Below are 22,234 nucleotides of genomic sequence, written 5' to 3'. Positions count from 1 at the left end.
GTCTGTTTGACCGTGTCTCACGGTGTTGTCGCTTGCAGATTTACTTATACTTTTTCTTCAACCCTGAAGATGGGGGCGATACGTTCCTCCGAAACGTCGGTTAACACCACATATACACGGTGCCAAATCCCAGAAGACTGTTTTCTCGACTTCACAATTTCCCACGCTACTGCCAGCATTACATGACGTCATGTCCCATAAGACGGTATTCTTAACGATCTAAATACCTCAGCTACCTTGCAGAAGACATTGCATGTCCATTACCAAGACCATCCAGTCAATGCTGTTAAGAAACAAACAGCTTTTTATTCTAAGGATTATACTAAAAAAATAATGATGGGTTTAACGCATAGTTTCAGAGTTTGTTGGTGCATACAATAGCCACCGTTTTTTAAAAGAACTAATTGAATTAATTGAGGTGCCAGGGTAGCTCAGTCGGTATAACGACTGGCTACCGGCTGGATGACCAAGGGGTCGGGGTTCGAGTCCCAGTATGGTCAAGAATTTTCACTTCTTCATGTCGTCCAGACCGGCTCTGGGGCGTACCCAGTCTCCTATCCAATTGATACCTGGGCATTGTTTCCCCGGGGGTAAATCGGCCGGGACGTGAAGCTGACCACTCACCTCCAATTAGTGCCGAGGTCAAGAAAACGTGGATCTATACATCCACTCCCCCATACTTCTTCATGGCGTAGTGCTTAATTCGTTAAGCACAGGGATAACTTTATCTTTGTTTAACTGAATTAATTGTCACGGATGGCCCATAAGAGATTGTTTTCCGTTTGGCAGATGGCACGTGTAACTCTCCGAAACCGACTCGAAGTTAAGAACCTTCTGCGCAGAAATTAGAGCGTAAAAACCTTAGCACTTATTGAAGGTTTTATATTCTGGATTTCATCTAAATAATATTCGGCATAAGTTATGATAAGTTTTACACAGGAGTCGCGACAGCTCAGTTACTATTTCGATGGGCAACGGGATGGATGTCCTGCGTTCGATTCCCGTCAGGGGCTAAAGATTTGTCACTAATTCACAGCGTCCAGACTTACTTTGGGCCCACACATTCTCCTATCCAATGAATGTTGGGGGCTTTTCTCGCAGGGGTTGTTACGTTCCCCCACACGTTTTCATGGCGCGATGCTTAATTAATTAAGCAGAGAAACAACTTTACCTTTTACGGTAAACAGTGAACATGATATCATAAAATATCTGAATAACTAGCTAACACTATACGTCATTTTAAAACTTCCACATTATTTCCTCCAATTAAATGCGTTTCGGAGTCACTGCACCTTATCTTGCACGATGAAGCCCGTAACAACAGGACTGACAATGCCCGGCAAAGTGGCCACGCAGTTGGACAGCCCCATGAGCACGCCAGCGTGTTGAGGTGCAATGTCCAGGTGATTCACACTGCAACAGCAACGTTTTGAATCATGAAAATGCTTATTAGGACTATCAGATCAAGGAGGATGAAGTGGGCGGGGCATGTAGCAAAAAATGAGAGGAAAGGAAAATGCATACAAAATTTTTATAAGATAACCTGAACGGAAAATACCACATGGGAGAACCAGGAATAGATGGGAGGATAAAATTAAAACGGATCTTTAACATATGGGATAGGAAGATGTGGGCTCGATTCGTCTGGCTCAGGCTGGGGACTAATGGATTGCTGTTATGAACACAATACTGAACCGTCGGGTTCCATAAAATGCTGAGAATTTCTTAAATACGTGAACAGATATTAGTTTCTTAAGGTTTCTTTTTCTTTTCGACATTTATGAAGTATGATAAAGTTAGGAGAAAGTTGAGCTGCTCAATTTCTCGGCCCTATATGGAAATATTTCTTCAGAATTATGTGTAATAATCGTTTAATATCATGGGTCCCGCTGGGATTTTTTTTTCAAGGGGAAAGACAGAAAATTTACTCACCGTCTTGCTTTTAAGTTCTTTAAGAATATTTTTACTGATAGCTCTGGATTCTTTCAAGATATGAAAAATTCCTTAAAATACGCACAGTTTTATATCTATTTGGCACATTTCCTTTTCTAAAATTTTGGATTCTTTATAAAAATTAGTAAGATAGCAGATACCCGGTTCTTCCTACCTCCCCAGCCCGCCCCGATTTTGACAATATTATATACGATATTAACTAGAAATAGTACTCGTTCAAGCACAAAATCCTGTTTCTCGCCTGTGAAAACTTCGTCTTATTCCTTGTAATGATGCTAGACGCCTGTTTATGCAGCGAGAGACAGGCAGTTATCGCCAGGAGCAAGCTAGCAACCTCTCGAGTTATCACCCTAATTATTCAAAGAATCAGAGAAACGGGTCGGAGTCATAACTGCCTCTAGAACTAGAAACGTAACTATACATGGAAACTATATCGATACTCGAACGCTTACAGGAAACTGTCAGTACAACCAACTATTTCAAATCGGCTCTGCTTACCGTTAGGTAACCTTGCCTCAAGCACACGATGTTCTCTTGATTTCTTATTTAATGCGGTAGCATAGTTGGCTGAGACACTATGCTACAAGCCGGAAGGTAGGGGGTTTGATTCCCGATTAGGTTAATGGGATTTTCAATTGACCTAATCCTTCCAGCCGCACTATGACCCTGGGGTCGACTCAGCCTCTAACAGAAATGAGTACCAGGAATTTTCCTGATGGTAAAAGGCGGCCGGCGCGTATGGCTGATAACCTCACCGCCATCTGTGAACCAATTTTCTAGAAAATATGGGAGCCTCGACGTCTCACAGCCCTGTGGGCCTCCACGGTTATCTCTTACACTCTGCCTAGAGGAAGTGCTGAAACAACTACAGGTTAGGATAGTTACTTTAGTAAGCTTCAGATACCTACAAAAAGCCAGCTAAGGCGAAGCCACCAAGTCCAACAGCAACGGAAAGAAAGACGACGGAGCCAACAGGTGTTAGAAGGAAGGCTGCCAGGAGCATGAAGACCGTCTGGCTGAGGTACGCTACGCACGTGAACAGCTTCCTGACCTGTGTTAACAACCAAGAACATGATCATTTTCTGAATGCGTCTCACTGTGAGGCTGTCACACACTCCTGTACAAAGTGCTACCGTACCTGCGTGGTGCTAAGGATCTTCCTGGCTCGCAGCCAGTCTGCCAAGCGCCCAGAGAACTGAAGGACGATGGCCATCACCAGGTACGGCACCGCGGACATGAACCCAGATTTCTCCAGTTTGAAATGCAGCACATCTGCGCAGTGAAACATTCAAAATGCGATATGTTAGCTGTAACAGAACACCTGTCTACTGGGCCTAAATATCTAGGGCGTTGCCCAAAATTGTGGCCCGCGGGAGACATTCAAGTGTTCCGTATCCATCTTCAGAGCCAAGGTCTTTTATTTATGTATAAATAAACATGGCGATTTTGTAGCAGATCTTTACATTGCAGTCATGGAAGAATAACTGTTGACTAAATTTCATTCTTGTTCCATTCAAAATTCTAAAAAAAATAATAATTTTCGGGTGATTCACCATACAAAATCCCACACAGAACGTGTCTGTGCTCCAAAAATGTTTCGCATCTCCTGGTCTAGAAAGTACAGAACAGCCTATCTATATTGTAAGCAAATGAGATTCAGGTATTTAATGCAATTTGGATATTAATTACAATACGTCTGAAACGTCGTTGAGGTTATGTCATATCTTGAGTAGACACAGCCTTACAGAAGAAACATGTTTCTTCAACGAGATCAGCGCTATGGTGATGTTGGTTCTCATCTTGAACTGAAGATAGTATCTAGTGACTTAGGGCCACCCCATAGCTCAAGCGGTTAGTCGCCGATTTCGATCCCGGGTCTGGTCAAGTGAGATTTGTTGTGGATAAAGTGGCGCTGGGGCAGGTTTTCTCCGAGTACTTCGGTTTCCCCTGCCAATTTTCATTCCACCAATTGCTCCACAATCACCCTCACCTAACATCTGGGGCTGGTACAATAGGCCAGAAGTGGCCGCAGTACAGGAGACTTAGTCCCACCCCACTAGCAATAAAAAAATAATAAAAGAAAAAACTTTCTGATAAGACGTAATGGGATACGTCAGTTTCTGACGCAGTCTCAAATATACTATGTCAGACACAATTCAGAAGTTTCCGGACTCTTTTACAGGAAATTTAAGCTGACTGATTCATTTATGTAAATTTGACGGGGCTACGTCCTCACCGAAACATATTCTCATGAGAAAACCTGTTAATACACATAAAATAGAAAGAAGGTGAAAAACAATTCGTTACATCGGAAAATCAGTTATTAGGAAGGTGAGGGTTATTCTTAGTAGTACTCGTCAACACAAGAAGAACAGAGCCCTTTGTGTGTTTTAGAAAACTTACATCGAAAATTGTATTGGCGATAAATTTATTCCGTTTCCCTACAGATTTTCTNTCCCAGAAGACTGCTTTCTTCATAGTCACCGCCGTGAAAGCCTCAAAACTTAAAAAGTATTTGTTTGTTTTTTTTTTAATTTGATTTTAACCAAAATTGAAATGGCTTCACAATATTACCAAAAGTCTCCAATATCAAGTTTCGTAATAATCCTGTTAGCTATTCTCGGGTTGCTGCATTCGGACTGACGGACGGACAGAGATGTAACAGGCGAATTCTCGTAGTTTGTCACTACTGCGGCTAGGACTGCTGTGTTTTTTGAAGCAGAATAGAGGAAGTTTAAAAGAGTAAACAAGATTTTCTTCAGTAGCCATGCAGGTTGCACTTTCTACGTTATGTGAATCCTTCAGTTTCAGATTACCTTTCATGAATGTTGGCAGCTGAGTGAGCAGCGTGTAGAAGCCCCAGTTCTCGCTGAAGTGTGCGACGATAATCGCCCAGACAGCGGGAGATTTTAGAAATTGACCCCAGGGGTGTTTCACATCCTATGATAAAACGTAAATTTATGCACACAAAAAATGATATATTGTGATAGTAAATTATGCTATAACATGAAGAGGTCTTATTTATATAAATTCGGGTTTGTATGCCCGAACCCAGGGAGCCGGGATAGCGCAGTCGGTATAGCGACTAGCTACGGGCTGGACGACCGAGGGGTCGGAGTTGGAATCCCGGTAGGGGCAAGAATTTTCTCTTCTCCACGTCGTCCAGACCGGCTCAGGGGTCCACCCAACCTCGTGTCCAATGGGTACCGGGAGCTATTTTCCCTTGGGATAAAACAGCCGAGGCGCGAAGCTGACCACTCACCTCGAATTGGTACCGAGGTCAAGAAAATGTGGATCTATACATCAAGTCCCCCATACGCCATCACGGCATAGTGCTTAATTAGTTAAGCAAAGGGACGACTTTACTCTATGCCCCAACGTAAATTAATATGCTACTGGCATGTCACAATGTACAGAAACAAAGGATTTTCTGTCCTAAGCCTGCTTAATCCATTTCCTTTAAAATCAGTTTTAATAATGACATCCCACCGAACCTTGTTTCTCCACATCAGCTCCTGTCCCATCCATGTTTACGCAACTGCTACTTTAAATTTCCTTTCTTCCATGCTTTCCACACGACATGCGAACTTCGTCCAGTCATTTTAGCAATGAAAATTTCAGTGTGTTATATGCGACAGATGTCCAAGATCTTACCTTGTGGGAAAAGTTTCCCAGCGAATCTTGGATATATTTCAGTTCTTGAGGAGAGATATGTGGGTCTTGTTCAGGTCCGCTCTTCACAACTTTCCACCAGATGAAAAACCAAACAATCACCGCCGCCCCTGAAACAGGGATCTGTTCGGTAGCGCTAGTAGTAATATTTAGAAGCTGCTTTTGTCGGTGTGTGACATGCAAGGAAAGCCGTTCAAATGGAATAGTATTAAGGGGAAAAAGTAAACGGTACACATGCATTCTCTGCGTCTGGCCTGCCAAGATTTCCTTTTCTGGGTGTGGTGGGGGAGAACAGCCAGTTTTCCAAGGAGCACAAAGCCAGAAACTTACTTTTAAGTGAAGAATGCTGTCTTCTGGAATGTGGCGCCCTGTAGATCTTGTGTAAACCGACGTTTCGGAGGAACGTATCGCCCCTATCTTCAGGGTAGAAAAATCTGCAGCAGCCACCTGCTCACGTTGATACCTCGCTAGCGGATTATTTTTCTACCCTGAAGATGGAGGCGATATGTTCCTCCGAAACGTCGGTTTACACGAGATCTACACGGCGCCACATCCCAGAAGATGGCGTTCTTCATAGTCACCACCGTGAAAACCTCAAATATTACTCACTTTTAAAGCCTTTAATACTACAGAGTGATTCTAAATTATTGTCGGCGTTTCCGTTTACAGGCAACGGAAACCCCGACAATAATTTAGAATCACTCTGTATTTATTAATGATCATTCAGCGTAATCAGGATACCAGAATAATTAAAAAAATAATACTTTAATTTGTGGTATTGATATTTTCTATATTTCGTTCTTTTCCTATTTTAAGTTTTTTTTTCTTTTTCAAAATTCGGATAGTGGACAGATGGCTATATGACCCTTCGTTCCCGTCAAGCTTCTGGGTTTATAAAATTTTCCTATACAAGAGTTCATTAAGAACATCGTAGACAGTAGAAGACTGAGAGGCGAATTGATACAATGTGCCATTGAAACAACGCAAACACTTAACTAAAGTTGCCCTTCCTGTCAAACAAATAAGGGGGATAATAGCTCTGAGTGACGCTATAGTAGGTGAAATAAACTCAGGAGAAACATTAACCACTTTTCGTTACTCATCTAACCTGAAGATGGAAGCAGAATATTCCTCCGAAACACTGATAACGATTTATCTGACTATACGGAGTTCCCTGAAGACAGTCGCCGAAGTGGGATCCTGAACTGTCACGTCCCTAGGACCTAGGCTAGGACAGTGCGACAGGCGCTGCGTACAGCACAGGCTGAGACGGTCTTACCGAACACATAGAAGACAGAGGGCCAGCCGAAGTTCTTGGCGAGAAGACCCGCAAGTGGCAGAGAAATCACGGTGCCCACGTGACTGCCAGAGCCAGCAAAACTGGCGAGCTGACTGCGCTCTAAAGGGGGCGCCCATCGCGCCCACACTGCATGCATACAGGGATACGTAACGCCCTGTAAGAGTCAGTAGACGTGGTCTTATTTGCGACGGTTCTCCACAATTGTCGTGTGCTTCTTATCAACTTAGAGTCTCTCTATGGGGTTCTGAACAGAAGGCATAGGGCACGCGAAGCCTTATAAATGAAGACGTGAGATATATTTAATGGACTGTTAAACACAGGTCAAAGAGATCTAAAAACGATGTGACTCCATGGAACTAACTAGATGAGTCTTTTTTGGGGAAGCTACCAGTCGCTCAGCTTCTCAAGAATTTCCTAAAATATTACGGCTCATAACAGTGTTCACATGAACCTCCACTGGTCCCTATTCTGAGCCACATCATTCCAGTCCATACCAACACATTCCATTATCTAAGATCCATCTTGCTATTATTCCCTCACCTACGTCTACGTTCTCATAGTGGTCTCTTTCCTTCTGCATTTCCCACAAAAATCTTACTTTCTCTTATTCCCTATGCGAGCTACATGCCCTACTTATCTCACCCTTCATCACTATCACTCTTGGCGAAGGGTACAAGTTATGAAGTTCTTCATATTTCAGCTTCCTCCAATCTTCTACCATTTCATCCCTCTTAGGTCCGAATATTCTCTTCAGCACCCTGTTCTTAAACACTCTCAACATGTGTTCCTCCTTCAGTGTCAGATACCAAGTTTCACATCGGAAAGCTTTCTATTGCACCTGCCCATGAATTGATCACTCTAATAACACTCTTAATGTTTAACAATCCAAAATAAGGTAAATATGTAATGTGTATCTCACCTCGAAGAGCCCCTCTATCACCCTGACTGCTACCAGCAGGTAAACGCTGGCGTTAGCAAGAGGGGGTGTCAGTAGGGTGAAAACCGCTGTGGCAGCCACGCCTATCCCATACACCCTGTTGCCTCCAAGCCGACCAGCCAGCCAGCCTCCCAAGATCTGGGTTACGATGTAACCATAGAAGAATGAACTCAGGACCAAACCCTGAGTCTTGGAGTCCCAGTCGAAATCTGCAGTCTGCATAACATTTAATATTAATCTCAAAGAGGACTGCTGTAATCCGTAAAGCACTATGCTTTGCATGAAGACATCTCTCGGGGCACATCATACCTGAGCAAGCAACCCTTAACTAGATTCTAAAGGGCTCAGACGATGGTGTATAACTCTCAGAATTGCTGTTTTTTTAATTTTGTCAATCGTCCTGTATTCTAGAAGCTAGAAAATATAACGTCACAGAAACTGGATTTGTTTTCGTCCTCAGGTAAGGGGGCAAGACAGCTACTCAAATGACTCCAGTGGTTGAGGTTATCTCGTCCTAAAGGACCCAACAGTGTCTTGCCCCGCTCACCTGAAGACGGAAACAAATCCAGCTTCCGAAACGTTCTGTTTTCTACTTACTGAATATCGGACGATGGACGAAGTCCAAAAACCCAGTAATTCCGAGTCTTAACTAACTAACTAACTAACACAACCATGTTCAACAAGAACCCGTTACTAGTCCCTATTCTCAGCCACAAGTATCAAGTTAGCGCTCACCATCTTTTTTTCTCTAAAATATTGCCCTCCCTTCTACGTCTAGATCTTTCTTCAGGTTTTCCTACCAAAACCTTGTATGCACTCTTCTTTTCTCCCATGCCTGCGACATATGTTGTCCAGTCTTCCGGAGGAGAAATCCTGTGTGTCCAGCCAGATCTCCACAATATGGTGATTTAGTTTTCCGTTGTATTTTGAAAAGAGTCTACTAAATTTCTACTGATGTAATGATATGCGTCATTATATTATGATTACGCGCTCTCAGAGATGTTTTGGACGCAGAATAACAATTTATTCAGCTCCAGATACACGTATGTTCCCGTCAGTTTTGCGGACGTCCACGGGAATGGGGCATTTGCTGTTTCCTTCGCTGGCCATCAGCAATAAATAATATTCAAACTGGGGCGTGAGATATTAGAAATGGTCAAAGAATATGATGACTTGTGTATTTTATTAATATTTAATTTTACGCAGACGTATATAAATTTCAAATTCAGGTCAAATGACGGAAAATCTCAGTATTATCAAATGACAACATTAATATATAGAATATGTCTGTTGTAGTCTGATGACGCAATTCGAAAGTTGAAAAATATAGCTGTAGCTACTGAGATACTCTTCGTAATTCGTAACAGTTGTACACGAGGTTGTGTGTACAGTTTGAGTGAATTTGGTAAACAATGCTTCACGAAGAAGAAAGAAATGAATTTTGTTCGAAAAAGGATAAAGTTTATTTCGATTTGAGAAACTTCAAACTTAGGATTTATGGCGCATATAAATAAAACATCTAACTGATGCGTTTTGCAAGGAATATCTAATCGACCTGTGAATTCCTTTGTTAGCACAGACGAATTCAACAAACGCTTTGACGTATAAACAACATTAGTGTACAGCTGACTTAAAGAAAAACGTTAGAGATCTTATTGAACAGAGCACAGAGAAAATTTTTGTTTTATATCCCTCCGGTACTAGTGATCTGGTGGCAAAATGATGTCTGGATTGAAGCATCCACCACAGATATTTGAATACTTCACGGGCACGAGGTGCCAAATCAGTATAATTTTCACAAAGAAATACAATGACTCACAAGAATGGTTGTGCCATTCTTCAGTGTCTCGTTTCTGAGAGTCGTCATGGCAACAATGGCGACGCTGAGGTTGACGCGGAGTGCGTACACACTGAAAAAGCCGAAGAAGGCGAGAACAGCGACCACGCAACGTCTTCTCTTCCAAAATTTCCAGGACGGGCCCAACCCATCGTCGAACATTCTGGGAAGCGTGATTTTTTTTTTTTAGTTTCAGTTTAGTAACTATCGAAGAACTGAAGCAAAAACATGTTACTCTTAAATGTAAGGGTACAGGCCTGTTTGTTGAAGCTTCAGTAGCGTATCTACGGACACATATAATACTAACAAACTTGCATTGGGCTCAACATTGTGACATACTCTAATCTTCACACAGGCAGAAGTCTCAGCTGCAGGGCACAGTTCAGATATTTGAGGAACGACGGTAACAAATCAAAACCTGATTTAGGAGGAAATTAAGAGGAGATTGAACTCGGGTAATGCTTGCTACCATTCAGTCCAGAACCTTTTGTCTTCTAGTCTGCTGTCCAAAAACATAAAAATTAGAATATACGAAACTATAATTTTGCCTTTGGTTCTGTATGGGTGTGAAATTTTTTGTCTCTGACATTAAGGGAGGAACATGGACTGAAGGTGTTTGAGAACAGGGTGTTGAGGAGAATATTTGGACCAAAGAAGGATGAAGTGACAGGAGGTTGGAGAAAACTCTTCTCCAAGTACAATTAGAATGATCAAGTCAATGAGGTTGAGGTGGGCATGGCATGTAGCACCAATGGAGGAGAATAGAAATGCATATGAACATTCGGGTTCCACAAAATGCTGGGAAATTCGTGAGTGGCTGCACAATTGGAGGCTTTTCAAAAGGGCTCAGCTCCATAATAAAGTCGTCTACACGTCGCTAGGATCGTAAGCCTGATCTTAAATGCTCAAACACATAGTCTGCTCTCCTGATAACAGATGGCAGCTACGTCAAATCAATATTCCTAGTGACATCTTCTGTGTAAGTTAAGAATCAGAAGACGAAGAAACATTACTGTCGAGGCACTAATATACACGCATCCCGTCCCTTGCATGCTTCGCAGGGAATTCTCGGCGTCCTTAATTAGCAAATTGCATTCACTAGACTGCTGTGTGACAAGTTAATAATTGGTTTAGCTACTCCAGAAATTCACATTCTTTTAGGCAACCCAAAAGCTCATTACCGCGTTAATAATATGAAGATTACTATCTTCTCGGATGCAACACCTTGTGGTTTTGTTAATAGGCACAGTATTTTTGAGGAACTTGCTGAATGTGAAGTTATCCCTGTAACAGGCCTTGGACGCCCATGAGGTTGGGACGTCGAGGCTTCCACATTTTCTAGAAAATCGGCTCACAGATGGCGTTGAGGTGGAGTAAATCTATGCCTATAACAGACCGTGGAGGCCCATAGGGTGGAGACGTCGAGGCTTGCAAATTTTCTAGACAATCGGCTCACAGATGGTGGAGAGGATGTCAGCTTTACGCTCCGGCCGGCCGCCCTTTACCCCCAGAAAGATACCTGGTGTTCAACTCCTTCGAAACGCTATTACCTCTCAATCAAGCCATATGACATAGCATACTAGAAGACTGTAGTCCTCATAGTCAGCTCAAATATTACAAGTCATAGCGTGCTGATTTTTGCAGTGAAGAGATGTTAGTCTTCCATTCAATCCTCTTGCTGGAGGACACCTCTTTGTCGGCTGCCCTCAGCTCTTTATTCAATACATTCGCAGCTACATACCTGGAGGCCATCACCACCTCTCGCAACCTGAGAACGCAGTGGCGACCTTCTTCAACAACAATAGAAATTAATTAACTTCCTGCTCTGATGAAAACTCCAACCTAAAAGAACAAAGCACGAATTTATTTCAAGATGAAACTCAACGTTGAAAGTGTTAATGTAATCTGTAGCAGTACTCTCAGATCGCGGGTTTGATTCCCGGTGAGGTCATTGGATTTTTCAATTGACCTAATCCTTCCAGACGCGCTATGGCCCTGGGGTCGACTCAGCCTCTAACCGGCCGGCCGGCACCTAAGGTTGACAACCTCACCAACATCTGTGAATCGATTGTCTAGAAAATGTGGGAGCCTCGACGTCCCACAAACCTATGGGCCTCCACTGCCTGTAACAAGGATAATTTTACCTTTTACCTGCGCGTTTCTCATGTTCATTACTGAGCAACACATGTTGACTGTGTTACGCAGTTAATCTTCAATTAGCAAGGTACAGGTAATGCACCTTCAAGGTTTTATTGCAGGCACTGCACTCTAAAATGATCATGAAATACAAGTTCCGGTATAGATTAATAGGCGATATAATATGTATTAAGTTCATGGAAACACGCCTGTGGAGAGCTCATACACAACAGACACAAATAGGTGGAATGAACATGACAAAAAAAAGTAGGTGAACAGGAAATGACAAGGTATTTCTTTTATGTTAGTCCTACGGCGATAACTCTGAAGGACGCCATCTTATGGAATGTGACGCTATGTAGTCCAGAGGTTCATCAACGTTACAGTTGAATTTATTGCCTCCATCATCAGGGTGGAAGAGTAAACCAAGCAAGAAATCAGAAAGAAGCGAAAAGCCAGCAGGACGGCATGCTTGATTCTCGCTAGTTTTTTTTAACTTTCTCTTCAACCCTGAAGATAGAGGCTGTACGTTCCTCCCAGAAGATAGTACTTTTCATAGAATGTAGAATTATACAGAGTTAATGGACAAAGCACATAAAATTTATTCGAAAGTATGCAGTCTACACAACAATATTCTGTATTTTAAATACAGAATATTGTTGTGTAGACTATATATTTTGTATATATTTTATGTATTTGTATTTAAAATACAGAGTATTGTTGTGTAGACTGCATACTTTTGTATACATTTTATGTACCTTGTTTGTACCACACAACAGGATGCATACTATTAGGAGAGTTAATGTAATTGCAGCTTGGAAAATCCACACACAAAGACACAAATCGCTCAGATGACAGGAAAAAACCAAGGCCAAAGGGAAATAACTCGTTGCTTATGTTTTAAATGATAATTATAAATTACGCAAATTAATTGCTCTGAAAAAAAACTGGATATAAGAAATTCTAATTAAAATCTACAGTTAATGTTCTAGAGGACAATACTGTGACATGTAGACTCGTTGCCAATTAACAGCTGCGTAAACTGGCGACATTACAACAGCCGTTGCTAGGGAACATCTCTGTGGACATGTTGTTTCCCCGACAACGGGAGAACGCGAAATAATGGAGATGTTTTCCGTGCGGTCCGTTAGCGGTGATTATGAAGAGTACTGACTTCTGGAGTCAGGCATATGACCGTTCAAGTGACTAGACTGCCGTGGTAGCGAGTACTACTAAAAATAGGGCGTAATCTGCTGTACCGAGCCTGGATTGACAGAGGCTTGTATATATTGTACATAGAAATAGGAAATGAGATTAAAAATGTAAATATATGTAAATACTGACAATGGACATACTAATACGGACTACGACTGACAAATGACAGACCCGACCTCTCGTCAGAGAGGGCGCCCCAAATGAGCAGGACAGTAACTTTCATATAAGAAAAAAAGAAAAGAAAGATAAAAAATCTGGTCATGAGCCCCAGTCGGGGCTCGACACCAAGACAGACAGACTGACGGACTGTCAGTCGCAATGTGACTTGGACTTGGAGTGTAACGCCTTGTGGTCCGTTGAAAGTCAACCGACGTTTCGGAGTAAAAGATCGCCTCCTTCAGGGTTGAAGAATAAGCCAGGCAAGATACCAGCGTGAAAGCAGGCGTCAAGCTTTCACGCTGGTATCTTACTCGGCTTATTCCTAAACCCTGTAGATGGAGGCGATTTTTTCCTCCAAAACGTCCATTAACTCGAAAGTACTACACGGTGTTATATCCTAGAAGATAGTACTATTCACTAATCTTATCCACAAGAACACACCCCTGGTCCCTTCTTGAGCCATGTTATTCAAATCGACATCCTCTCGCTTAATTTCTTTAAGACCCCTTTTAATATTATTCTTCCATCTACGCCAAGGTGTTCCAGCAGATATCTTACTTTAGACTTGCATAAAAATATTTGGCGCATTTCTGATGTATGTGTGTCACATACAAATGACAAATCGTCATATTATTCCATTTTTTCTAGCCTCGTGTCTCTTCCACCCTCCTAGAACCATAGTCTAACGTTTATACCAAATTTCGTGAATATCGGCCAGCTTATTCAAATGATAGAAGGTGTGATATACATAGAGAATTTCGATCTTGTAACTCAACTTTCTTTCATTAAGAAAGGAAAACGGGTTAATAATAAAGAGTTAACTCACCCGAACGAGCTGCCGCCCATTCCGTATTCTTTTCGGCCTTCAATCGAGGCACTCGCTGCCTCGTGTGGCAGGGCTTGCGGCATGGCGTTTGTCAACACAGTCACAAACTGCGCCTAGATGAATAGTGCTAGTAGTACGAGGTCACACAGTAGCTTCTCTGCGCTTCTCCTCAGTCCCTCTGCTATCTTCCAATCAATTAGCGAGGCCTGCCGATGTGTACTCTGCAAGCTGAAGAAATCAGCAATTTTTTTTACATGATCGTTATAATTACTGTCGGTACAGTGGGGGCATGCGGCAACGTAGTTGGTTGAGACACTATGCTACAAGGCGAAAGGTCGCAGGTTCGATTCCTGATGAGGTCATTGGATTTGTCAGTAGTATCAATCCATCCAGCGGCACTACGGCTCTAGGGTCGACTCAGCCTCTAACAGAAATTAGTACCAGGAATCTTCCAGGGAGGTAAAGGGTGGGAACCTCGACGTCTCACAACCCTATGGGACTCCACGGCCTGTTACAGGGATAGCTTTGCGTTTATGATATATACTATAATGAAACAACACAGAAAATGGCGATACAGGGTTGGAATTCACTTTAGTAATATTTCGCATGTGTATCTCTTGTATTGCGACAGATATGAGATGACAATCAATCGACAATTTATAGTGTTATTATTTTAGTACCTACCGTAATCCCGGGTTCTAATATTTCAGCATTTTCTGTGTTTGCAACGGCTCCATAACTGCGCCTTTTTTATAGGTTTACCCACAAAAACCTAAAGAAAATGAACGCTGAATTTTACTTCTTTGTAGAAGACCGAGATTAAAGGCCGAGGGGAACCGTTGCGCTGACCACGTGACACCCTCTATCCACTAAACTTTGCACTAACTTCTCCGACAAGCGGCGGTCGCTCGGTCGGTATAGTTCGCTTGCGGACTACAGGTCACGGAGTGTTTTTGTAGTTTATTTAGGGACTCTGTTGGACCTCAGACAATACGCCGCCGAACAGTGAATTGGACAGGATACAGACGGAAGCTGTCATGGGCTAATTTACATTTCTGTCCCCCTATTTTCTTGTAGGGACTAAAGAATAACACGAAATTTATGGTCGAGAGAGTCAGTGCCCCGGGCGAGATTCGAACGGCTCGACTTCCAAATAGAAGCCAAGAGTACCGTTTGATCCAAGTTGCTAGGTGATGAATGTTAGATCCAGGGCCTATGAAACAGGGCTACCTCTTACGGTCCAACAGCCTGGAAATTGTTGATACACAGGAACTAACTCCATGGAGCTGAGCCCTTCTTGAGAAGCCGTCAGTTATGCAGCTACTCAAGAATTTCGCAGCATTTTATGGAACCCGAAGGTTAATTATCGTGTTCACAAGAGCCCTCCACTGTTCCCTACCCTAAGCCAGATCAATCTAGTCCACAAGAACCCATCTTATCTCTCTGCGATCCATTTTAATATTACCCTCCCACCTACCTCTAGATACTCCTAGGGGTCTCTCGTCCTTCTGGCGTTCCCACCAAAATCCTATAAGCATTCCTCTTCTCCCAAATGCGTTCTACATTCCCTACCCATCCCATACTCCTTAATTTGATCGTTCTGATTGTTCATGCAGAGTAGCTTAAAAAAAAGTTACTAAAAGACGATGGTGAAACATATTGTTGAAAACTTCACTTCCTTCTTGTTTTCAAAGACAAATGATCGCAGTTATTGTAGTAACAAAGGTCAAGACAGAACCTCGTCTTGATATCTGCCGCGCCACAAGAGATTCACATGCGGAGCGTCACTAACGCGGATTCTAATCCTTCAGTCATGCCTAATGGTTACCCAAATGTAACATCATTTTCTCTTGTTTTTATACTCCATCTGCTATGAGAACGCATGTGCGGAGCCATCAGTGACGTAGTGACCACTAAATCTTCCGTACAGAGTTATCGGATTCTACTTGGACATACTCCCGGTAGTTGGTTGAGGCACTATGCTAGAAGCCGGAAGGTCACGGGTTCGGGTCCCGATAAGGTGGATTCTTTTCTCAATTGCTCTATTCCTTCCAGCAGCGCTATGGCCCTGGGGTCGACTCAACCTCTAACAGAAATGAGTACCAGGAATCTTCCTGGGGGTAAAGGGAGGCCGGCACGTAAGGCTGACTATCTTACCGCCATCTGTGAGCCGATTGTCTAGAAAATGTGGGAGCCTCGACCTCACACAACCCTATGGGCCTTCAAGTCCTGTTACATAGATAATTTTACTTACATCTTACCTTACCCGGTATTCATAAGCAGATGCGAAGTTCAGACGTATCTATATAAGGATTTTCTTTCATAAGGTTGACTAAGGGCGTATGACGCGCCCCGCCTCGTACAGAACATAGCTTTTACGATATTTTATCTGTGTTTATACACTACTGTGCGAGAGAAATTTATTGAGCAAAGCCTCGGAATTTACTGAAGGTTTTCTTTGGGCACAGTTTGTCCACCCCTGTTCTATTATATTTCACGAATTGCCTTGCATTGCAGTGTTTCACGTAGCGAGGTCATTTCAGAAATATCAGTTACATGATTTCATTTTTACAACTTCATGCTATATCACTATGCTGTGACCCACTAAACAAATTTCACGGTGCATAGCACCTAATCAAGACCCCACTTTTCGTATAACTAGGTAAAATAAAGCGGCCGCGGGGTCTAAGGCATGAACCGTCTTCGCTCGCTTGAACTCTGGGATCTTGGGTTCGAATCCCACTCAAGACATAGATGTCTGTATGCGTTTATTATGCGTTTGTGTTCTTCTATATGTAGGCAGCAGCCTTGCGACGGGGCTGATCCCCCGTCCAAGGAGTTCTACCGACTATGTATAGGATTAAGAAACTGAAAAAGCGGCCAAGGTCCAACAAAAGGCCGTAGAGCCATAGATAGGTAGGTAGATAACAAAAGAGTAAAGTAAAGGTATCCCTGTAACAGACAGTGGAGGCTCATAGGGTAGCGAGACGTCGAGGCTCCCACATTTTCTAGACAATCGGCTCACAGATAGCGGTGAGGTTATCAAGCTTACGTGCCGGTTGCTCTTTAACCCAGTAATATTCCTGGTACTCATTTCTGTTAGAGGCCGAGTTGACACCAGAGACATAGTGCGGCTGGGAGGGTTAGGTTAATTGAAAAATTCAGTGACCTCATCGGTAATGGAGTTCGTAACTTTCCGCCTTGGGGCATAGTGCCTCAAGTAATTACGGTACCGCATGCCCTCTCGGTCTCTTTGGTACCTCAGGTTAAGATTGCGGTCTCTTTAGATGGGACATCCTGTAGGCAGCAGTATTTATGAGCACGACGCTTTTTCTTTCTTAGAGGTGTAAGAAAATTAATACGGAAAACGTGACAGACCATTCTAGCTAGCAGGTAAGAGCAGGCCAACATTCATACATGACTGCTTATTCTATGTGTTTTTTCTTGTGCACTCCTGCTCAGCTGGGCGTGTCTGTGCCTTGAACGTTTCATATGCCATGCTCGCTATGTGGCCCACCCTCAGTGGAGCGAACCGGCATATTGGCAACAGAGTGAATTTGTTATGTTTCCCAGAATTAAAGAATTCACACTGTTTCACGGGATTTGAGATTCTCACATCGGTGGTTACGAACAGTTCTCTCATCTGATATATCATGTCACGTAATCCGTTGAAAGTGAACCGACGTTTCGGAGGGATATGTCGCTTCCATCTTCAGCGCCGAAGCAGGCTGCTTGCTACCTGCTTCTTGCTGACTCCCTAGCCAGGCCTCGCGTATCCCTAGGGGTCTGAGGATCACACTTCGAGAACCACTGCGTTATGTATATGCATTTATATAGTTGTATAGAGTGGAAAATTCCAAATTATCGTCATTTCTTTGTTACGGTCCTATAATTCTGGGTAGGCTACTCAACGGCCCCGTACCTCACCCGGTGCCGCACAATCTCAATAGCTGGTACAACTACATTTAAGAACTGCATAAACAAACTTAGCTTATTCGTAATAGGTAACATTTCTCTGTTGTAAATGTAATAGTGCCGTTAGCCTTTCAAAGCACAATGGTAATTATGTTCCACTTTCTGCAACAATAAGAACTCTGCATATTTCATATTATTCTCAGAAGAAATGTCCTAAGCACCATTAAACGAAGGGAATTCTTACTGGTGGCACAGTCTGTTTTCTGTGCGGTAGAAACTCGCTTTTTAAATATAATTTAGATGAATTTCGGACTTAAATGTGCAACGTAAATCCACGAATCTGTTCATGGACGCTGAGGTTAATGAGCACTGCTCATGTTCTGGATAATTTCCAGGCTTCAAACTGACCTACAAGACCTTCAGGTTGGTTCCTTGCCAATTCTCAGAGTCTTGCTTCAATGGGTGAAGACGCTATGAAGAATACACACCAAATTGTTTTCAAAATTATTATAAAGTTAACTCAGATCTTGTCTGATACTTCCAGGAAAGAATATAAGTTACAGGATATGAGTATAAGTATCCAAGAAGGATGTAAATAGGAAATTCAGGTTTGTATAACGAGGAAACTCCTGGCATGCACACCCACCTGCTATTGTTAGAGCAGTGAAATCTAGGAGATTGAAGTGGAAAGCCGTGCATGCATTCCATTTACCAAGGAGTTGGATTTCCCAATGCTAGACCAGGCTTGCCATAACTTCTATTCCAGAAGAACACTCACAGTCAAGCAGTTTTATTTGATTCAAATAGCTTCTTCTCTACTCTCTGAGGTACGCTGTATATGTGGAAGAGCACTGTGATGCTGAAAGGCATATGTCGATATTTCGACGGGTTTAGACCTTCTAGTTGGTCGAAGCACTATGCTACAAGCCGGAAGGTCACGGGTTCGATTCCCGATAAGGTCGATGGATCTTTTTTTTTTCAGTTTACCTAATCCTTCCAGCCACACTATGCCCCTGGGGTCGACTCAGCCACTAACACAAATGAGTACCCGGAATCTTCATGGGCGTAAATGTGGCCGGCACGTAAGGCTGACACCCTCACCGCCAACTGTGAGCCGATTGTCTAGAAAATGTGGGAGCCTCGACGTCTCACAAACCTATGGGCCTCCACGGCTTGTTACAGAGATAGCTTTACCTTTTTGGACTTTGTGAATGTCTTTAAATAAGAAAAGTTGGTCCAGTGTAAGCAGGCGTATGTATAGGTACTCTGTGCTCCAAGGGCCTAGCGTTACATGTCCACAGATCTGCGCAATATGAACTGAGAAGTAAATTGTAATAAGTTACCCCGGAACATTATTGTCTCCAACAATATAATTCCCTATAGACTGGTGAATAGAAAAATACCGACGATTCGGAGTAACCTTGTTCCTCGGCCGCGCCATAGCTCAAGCAGTTAGTCACTGTCTTCCCACCACGGCGGCCTGGGTTCGATCCCGGGGTCTGGTCAAGTGGGATTTGTGATGGACAAAGTGGCGCTGGGGCTGGTTTTCTCCGAGTACTTCGGTTTCCCCTCCCAATCTTCATTCCATAAAATTATCCATCATCATAATCACCCGGGGCAGGCTACAATAGGCCAATCAGTGGCTGCCGTGCCGAGTTGACCCAGTAGGACTCCACCCCTCACTAAACGAATTAAAAGGAAAGAGAACTTGTTCCTACATCTTCAAGAACCTTGTAGTCCCAACATTTAGTCAGTATAGCACTGGGTACGGGCTGAACGACTGAGAGGTCCGAGTTCGATTCCCGGTAGTGTCAACAATTTTCACTTCTCCGTGTCGTCCAGATCGGCTCACCCAACCTCCTATACAATGGGTACCGGGAGCTCTTTCCAGGGGGTAAAGCGGCCTGGACATGAAGCTGACCACTCAACCACAACTAGTGCCAAGGTTAAGAAAATGTGGACTTCTACATCCACTCCCCTATACTCCTTCATGGAGTAGTGATTGATTAATTAATTAAGCATAGGGACAACTTTACCTTTAGAGAAATAGTCACACTTTATTTTGAGAATCATGCGAAACACATAAACACACTGTAAGGTCAAAACGCAGAGTATTATAATGTTAAATCAGGCGGTGCGTATAGAAACCACTGTGCTTTAAATGTTTAAGGCGGATTAACATCCGCCTTGTTGTCACAGGCCCTGTAGAGGCTTGATGATTATAATGAACTTCAATATGCATGCACTTATGACCAACCTGCAAGAAATACGCAAATGCCTGGAGATATCCGCGAAACAACTGTCACTTACTGCCACTAGTAGGCAAATGTTCTGCCCGAGTCAGTACCGCTGTCAAGAAGTGTTCCTACTTTGCAGGTGAACAAGTGTCAAGGTAGCCAGCCACGTTAGCAAACGGTGATCTGCAGAGAAGTGTTACTCAGCCGGTGGACCACGGATCGCTGCCAGTCCGCAACTTCTAATAAGCGTTAAAACCAGAAAATGCGCTTACCAACTTGGGTCTAAGCTGTTTGATATTATTTTTATTGATTGCCTATGAATATTCAGGATAGAAGGATAGATTTAGTTGAAAATAACTCCTAATATTTTATTACTATATTTAATATATCTCTTTCTATATTTATTATGATTTATTTAAAAAAAATGTAAAGGGAGCAGATGCCTGGGTTGCTCCCTCCTTGCCGGAAGCCATGACTCTTGTCGTGGAAATCTGTACAGGCCATAAACAATTCAGCGGTGATTGGTTGTATTAGGTTAGGTCAGGTTATCTCTGCTTACAGGGTTGAAGTCCATATTCTTCACAACACCAGGGCTTCTACGGAAACAGATGTTGACGGAAGTTGTACCGTGGCCATTTTTATTTCCAGTATTCTAGGAAAAATTTGTTTTCACAGAAGTGTTTTGCGAAATAGTGTGTACCACCGACAGAGTAGGCGTAGAGATAAAGTTCTTAACTCGTATTCTGGGGGTCTTCTTTTCGAAACCTGGCCAAGTTTTCGTTTTTGTGGCTTCCCTCAGCCCCTCCAGGCAAATTCCGGGGTGCTACCTCGATTTGGCCACAATCTCTACTTTCCGAATCCTTTCCAAGCCATTCAACTGCTCTGAAGATGGAGGCGATAGGTTCCTCCGAAACGTCGGCCAAAACGAAGACTACACGGCGCCTAAAACCAGAAGACGACTTTCTTCAGACTTTGTATTTGTCTGCCTACGTGCCATTCAGTCTACATAGTCCAACTTATGAGAGCGTCGTACATAACCCACAAGAAGATCTACCGAAACTGATTTGGGGACACGGGACGTTTTGCTACACTTGTACTACTGCATGTCGCAGTAACATCGAAGGTTTGACGGCAATGAAGATTTAGATTCTAGTTTCCTTGGTGGCTACCAACATTTCTGATGATCCTGCCTACTCGATCTTCACGGTCGAAGTCCACATGGAGGCAGCAGATCGTGTCAGAAGGTCATAACCTCTTACTGGATTACGCGTTGTCATCACCCCAAAATCTCAGTCTGAGTCGTAGTTTTTTGTTGTTGTATTTGAAGTTCCCGTAGCAGTGGTATGTATCGCTGTGTAATCTAGTAGAAGTTCATTGACTTTTCGTGCAAATCTAATACTTCCATCTCCAGGGTCGAAGAGTAAGCCGAACGAGAAGTAAGACTTTACTTGCCGCTTTATTTGTATTGGCTACTTACGTATTTGGCTTACCCTTCGACCCAGAATACGGAGGCATTATAATCCTCCGAAACGTCGGTGAACTTGTACTGCATTACACAGCGTTACATACTGTTCGTTTTGTTTTGTTACGTTATGTTCGGTTAGCTCAGCTCAAAGGGTCCCTAATGATATTCTCCTTGTTTGCCAAAGTTTCAATTAAAACCTTCTGCTCGAGTACTAAGAGACAGAAAGATGGCGCAACGCGAGCTAAGCTACCGACGCCGGCAATACTACCATGAGAGATTTTGGTCACTGTTACAGATGGCAGTGAAATCGGAGAATTCTTGTAATCTCCGAATCAATCCACGGTAACCGATTTGCGAGGTGGCGCTTGTGGGATTTACGGGCGGGAGTTTTCAATACTTTAAATAAAAAAAAAAAAAACAAGCTAAAAGGTGCGAAATTCTGTGACATCTAGAGAAGCAGTACTACGTTGACAAAACGTATGAAAATAAAATTTTGCAAGCAAGTGAGAATGAGTGTATTCATAGTATGTTTGTGTCAGTCCTTACGAATTTATAAGAACAATTTTAGTGATTTTCCTGATG

At 42.9% G+C, this 22,234-nt stretch overlaps 1 protein-coding gene across 1 annotated transcript in view; it reads right to left on the bottom strand.

Moving 5' to 3' along the window:
* LOC111868865 (sialin) overlaps nucleotides 1-20,340 on the bottom strand; it is a 21,745-nt gene extending 1,405 nt beyond the window's left edge. The window contains exons 1-10 of the mRNA XM_023859906.2: nucleotides 20,208-20,340; nucleotides 14,036-14,263; nucleotides 9,682-9,862; nucleotides 7,845-8,078; nucleotides 6,905-7,079; nucleotides 5,608-5,735; nucleotides 4,770-4,893; nucleotides 3,092-3,225; nucleotides 2,862-3,004; nucleotides 1,293-1,413 (exon numbers count right to left, since the gene is read on the bottom strand). Coding sequence (XP_023715674.1) covers nucleotides 1,293-1,413; nucleotides 2,862-3,004; nucleotides 3,092-3,225; nucleotides 4,770-4,893; nucleotides 5,608-5,735; nucleotides 6,905-7,079; nucleotides 7,845-8,078; nucleotides 9,682-9,862; nucleotides 14,036-14,118 — 1,323 coding nt within the window. The 5' untranslated portion in view covers nucleotides 14,119-14,263; nucleotides 20,208-20,340. The remainder of the gene's footprint in view (nucleotides 1-1,292; nucleotides 1,414-2,861; nucleotides 3,005-3,091; nucleotides 3,226-4,769; nucleotides 4,894-5,607; nucleotides 5,736-6,904; nucleotides 7,080-7,844; nucleotides 8,079-9,681; nucleotides 9,863-14,035; nucleotides 14,264-20,207) is intronic.
* Nucleotides 20,341-22,234: the final 1,894 nt, after the last annotated feature.

The sequence above is a fragment of the Cryptotermes secundus genome, unplaced genomic scaffold, assembly GCF_002891405.2.
Source record: "Cryptotermes secundus unplaced genomic scaffold, Csec_1.0 scaffold523, whole genome shotgun sequence".
Taxonomy (NCBI): Eukaryota; Metazoa; Arthropoda; class Insecta; order Blattodea; family Kalotermitidae; genus Cryptotermes; species Cryptotermes secundus.
Note: the sequence above shows the minus strand (reverse complement) of the source record. Positions and strands in the feature narration are given on the sequence as shown.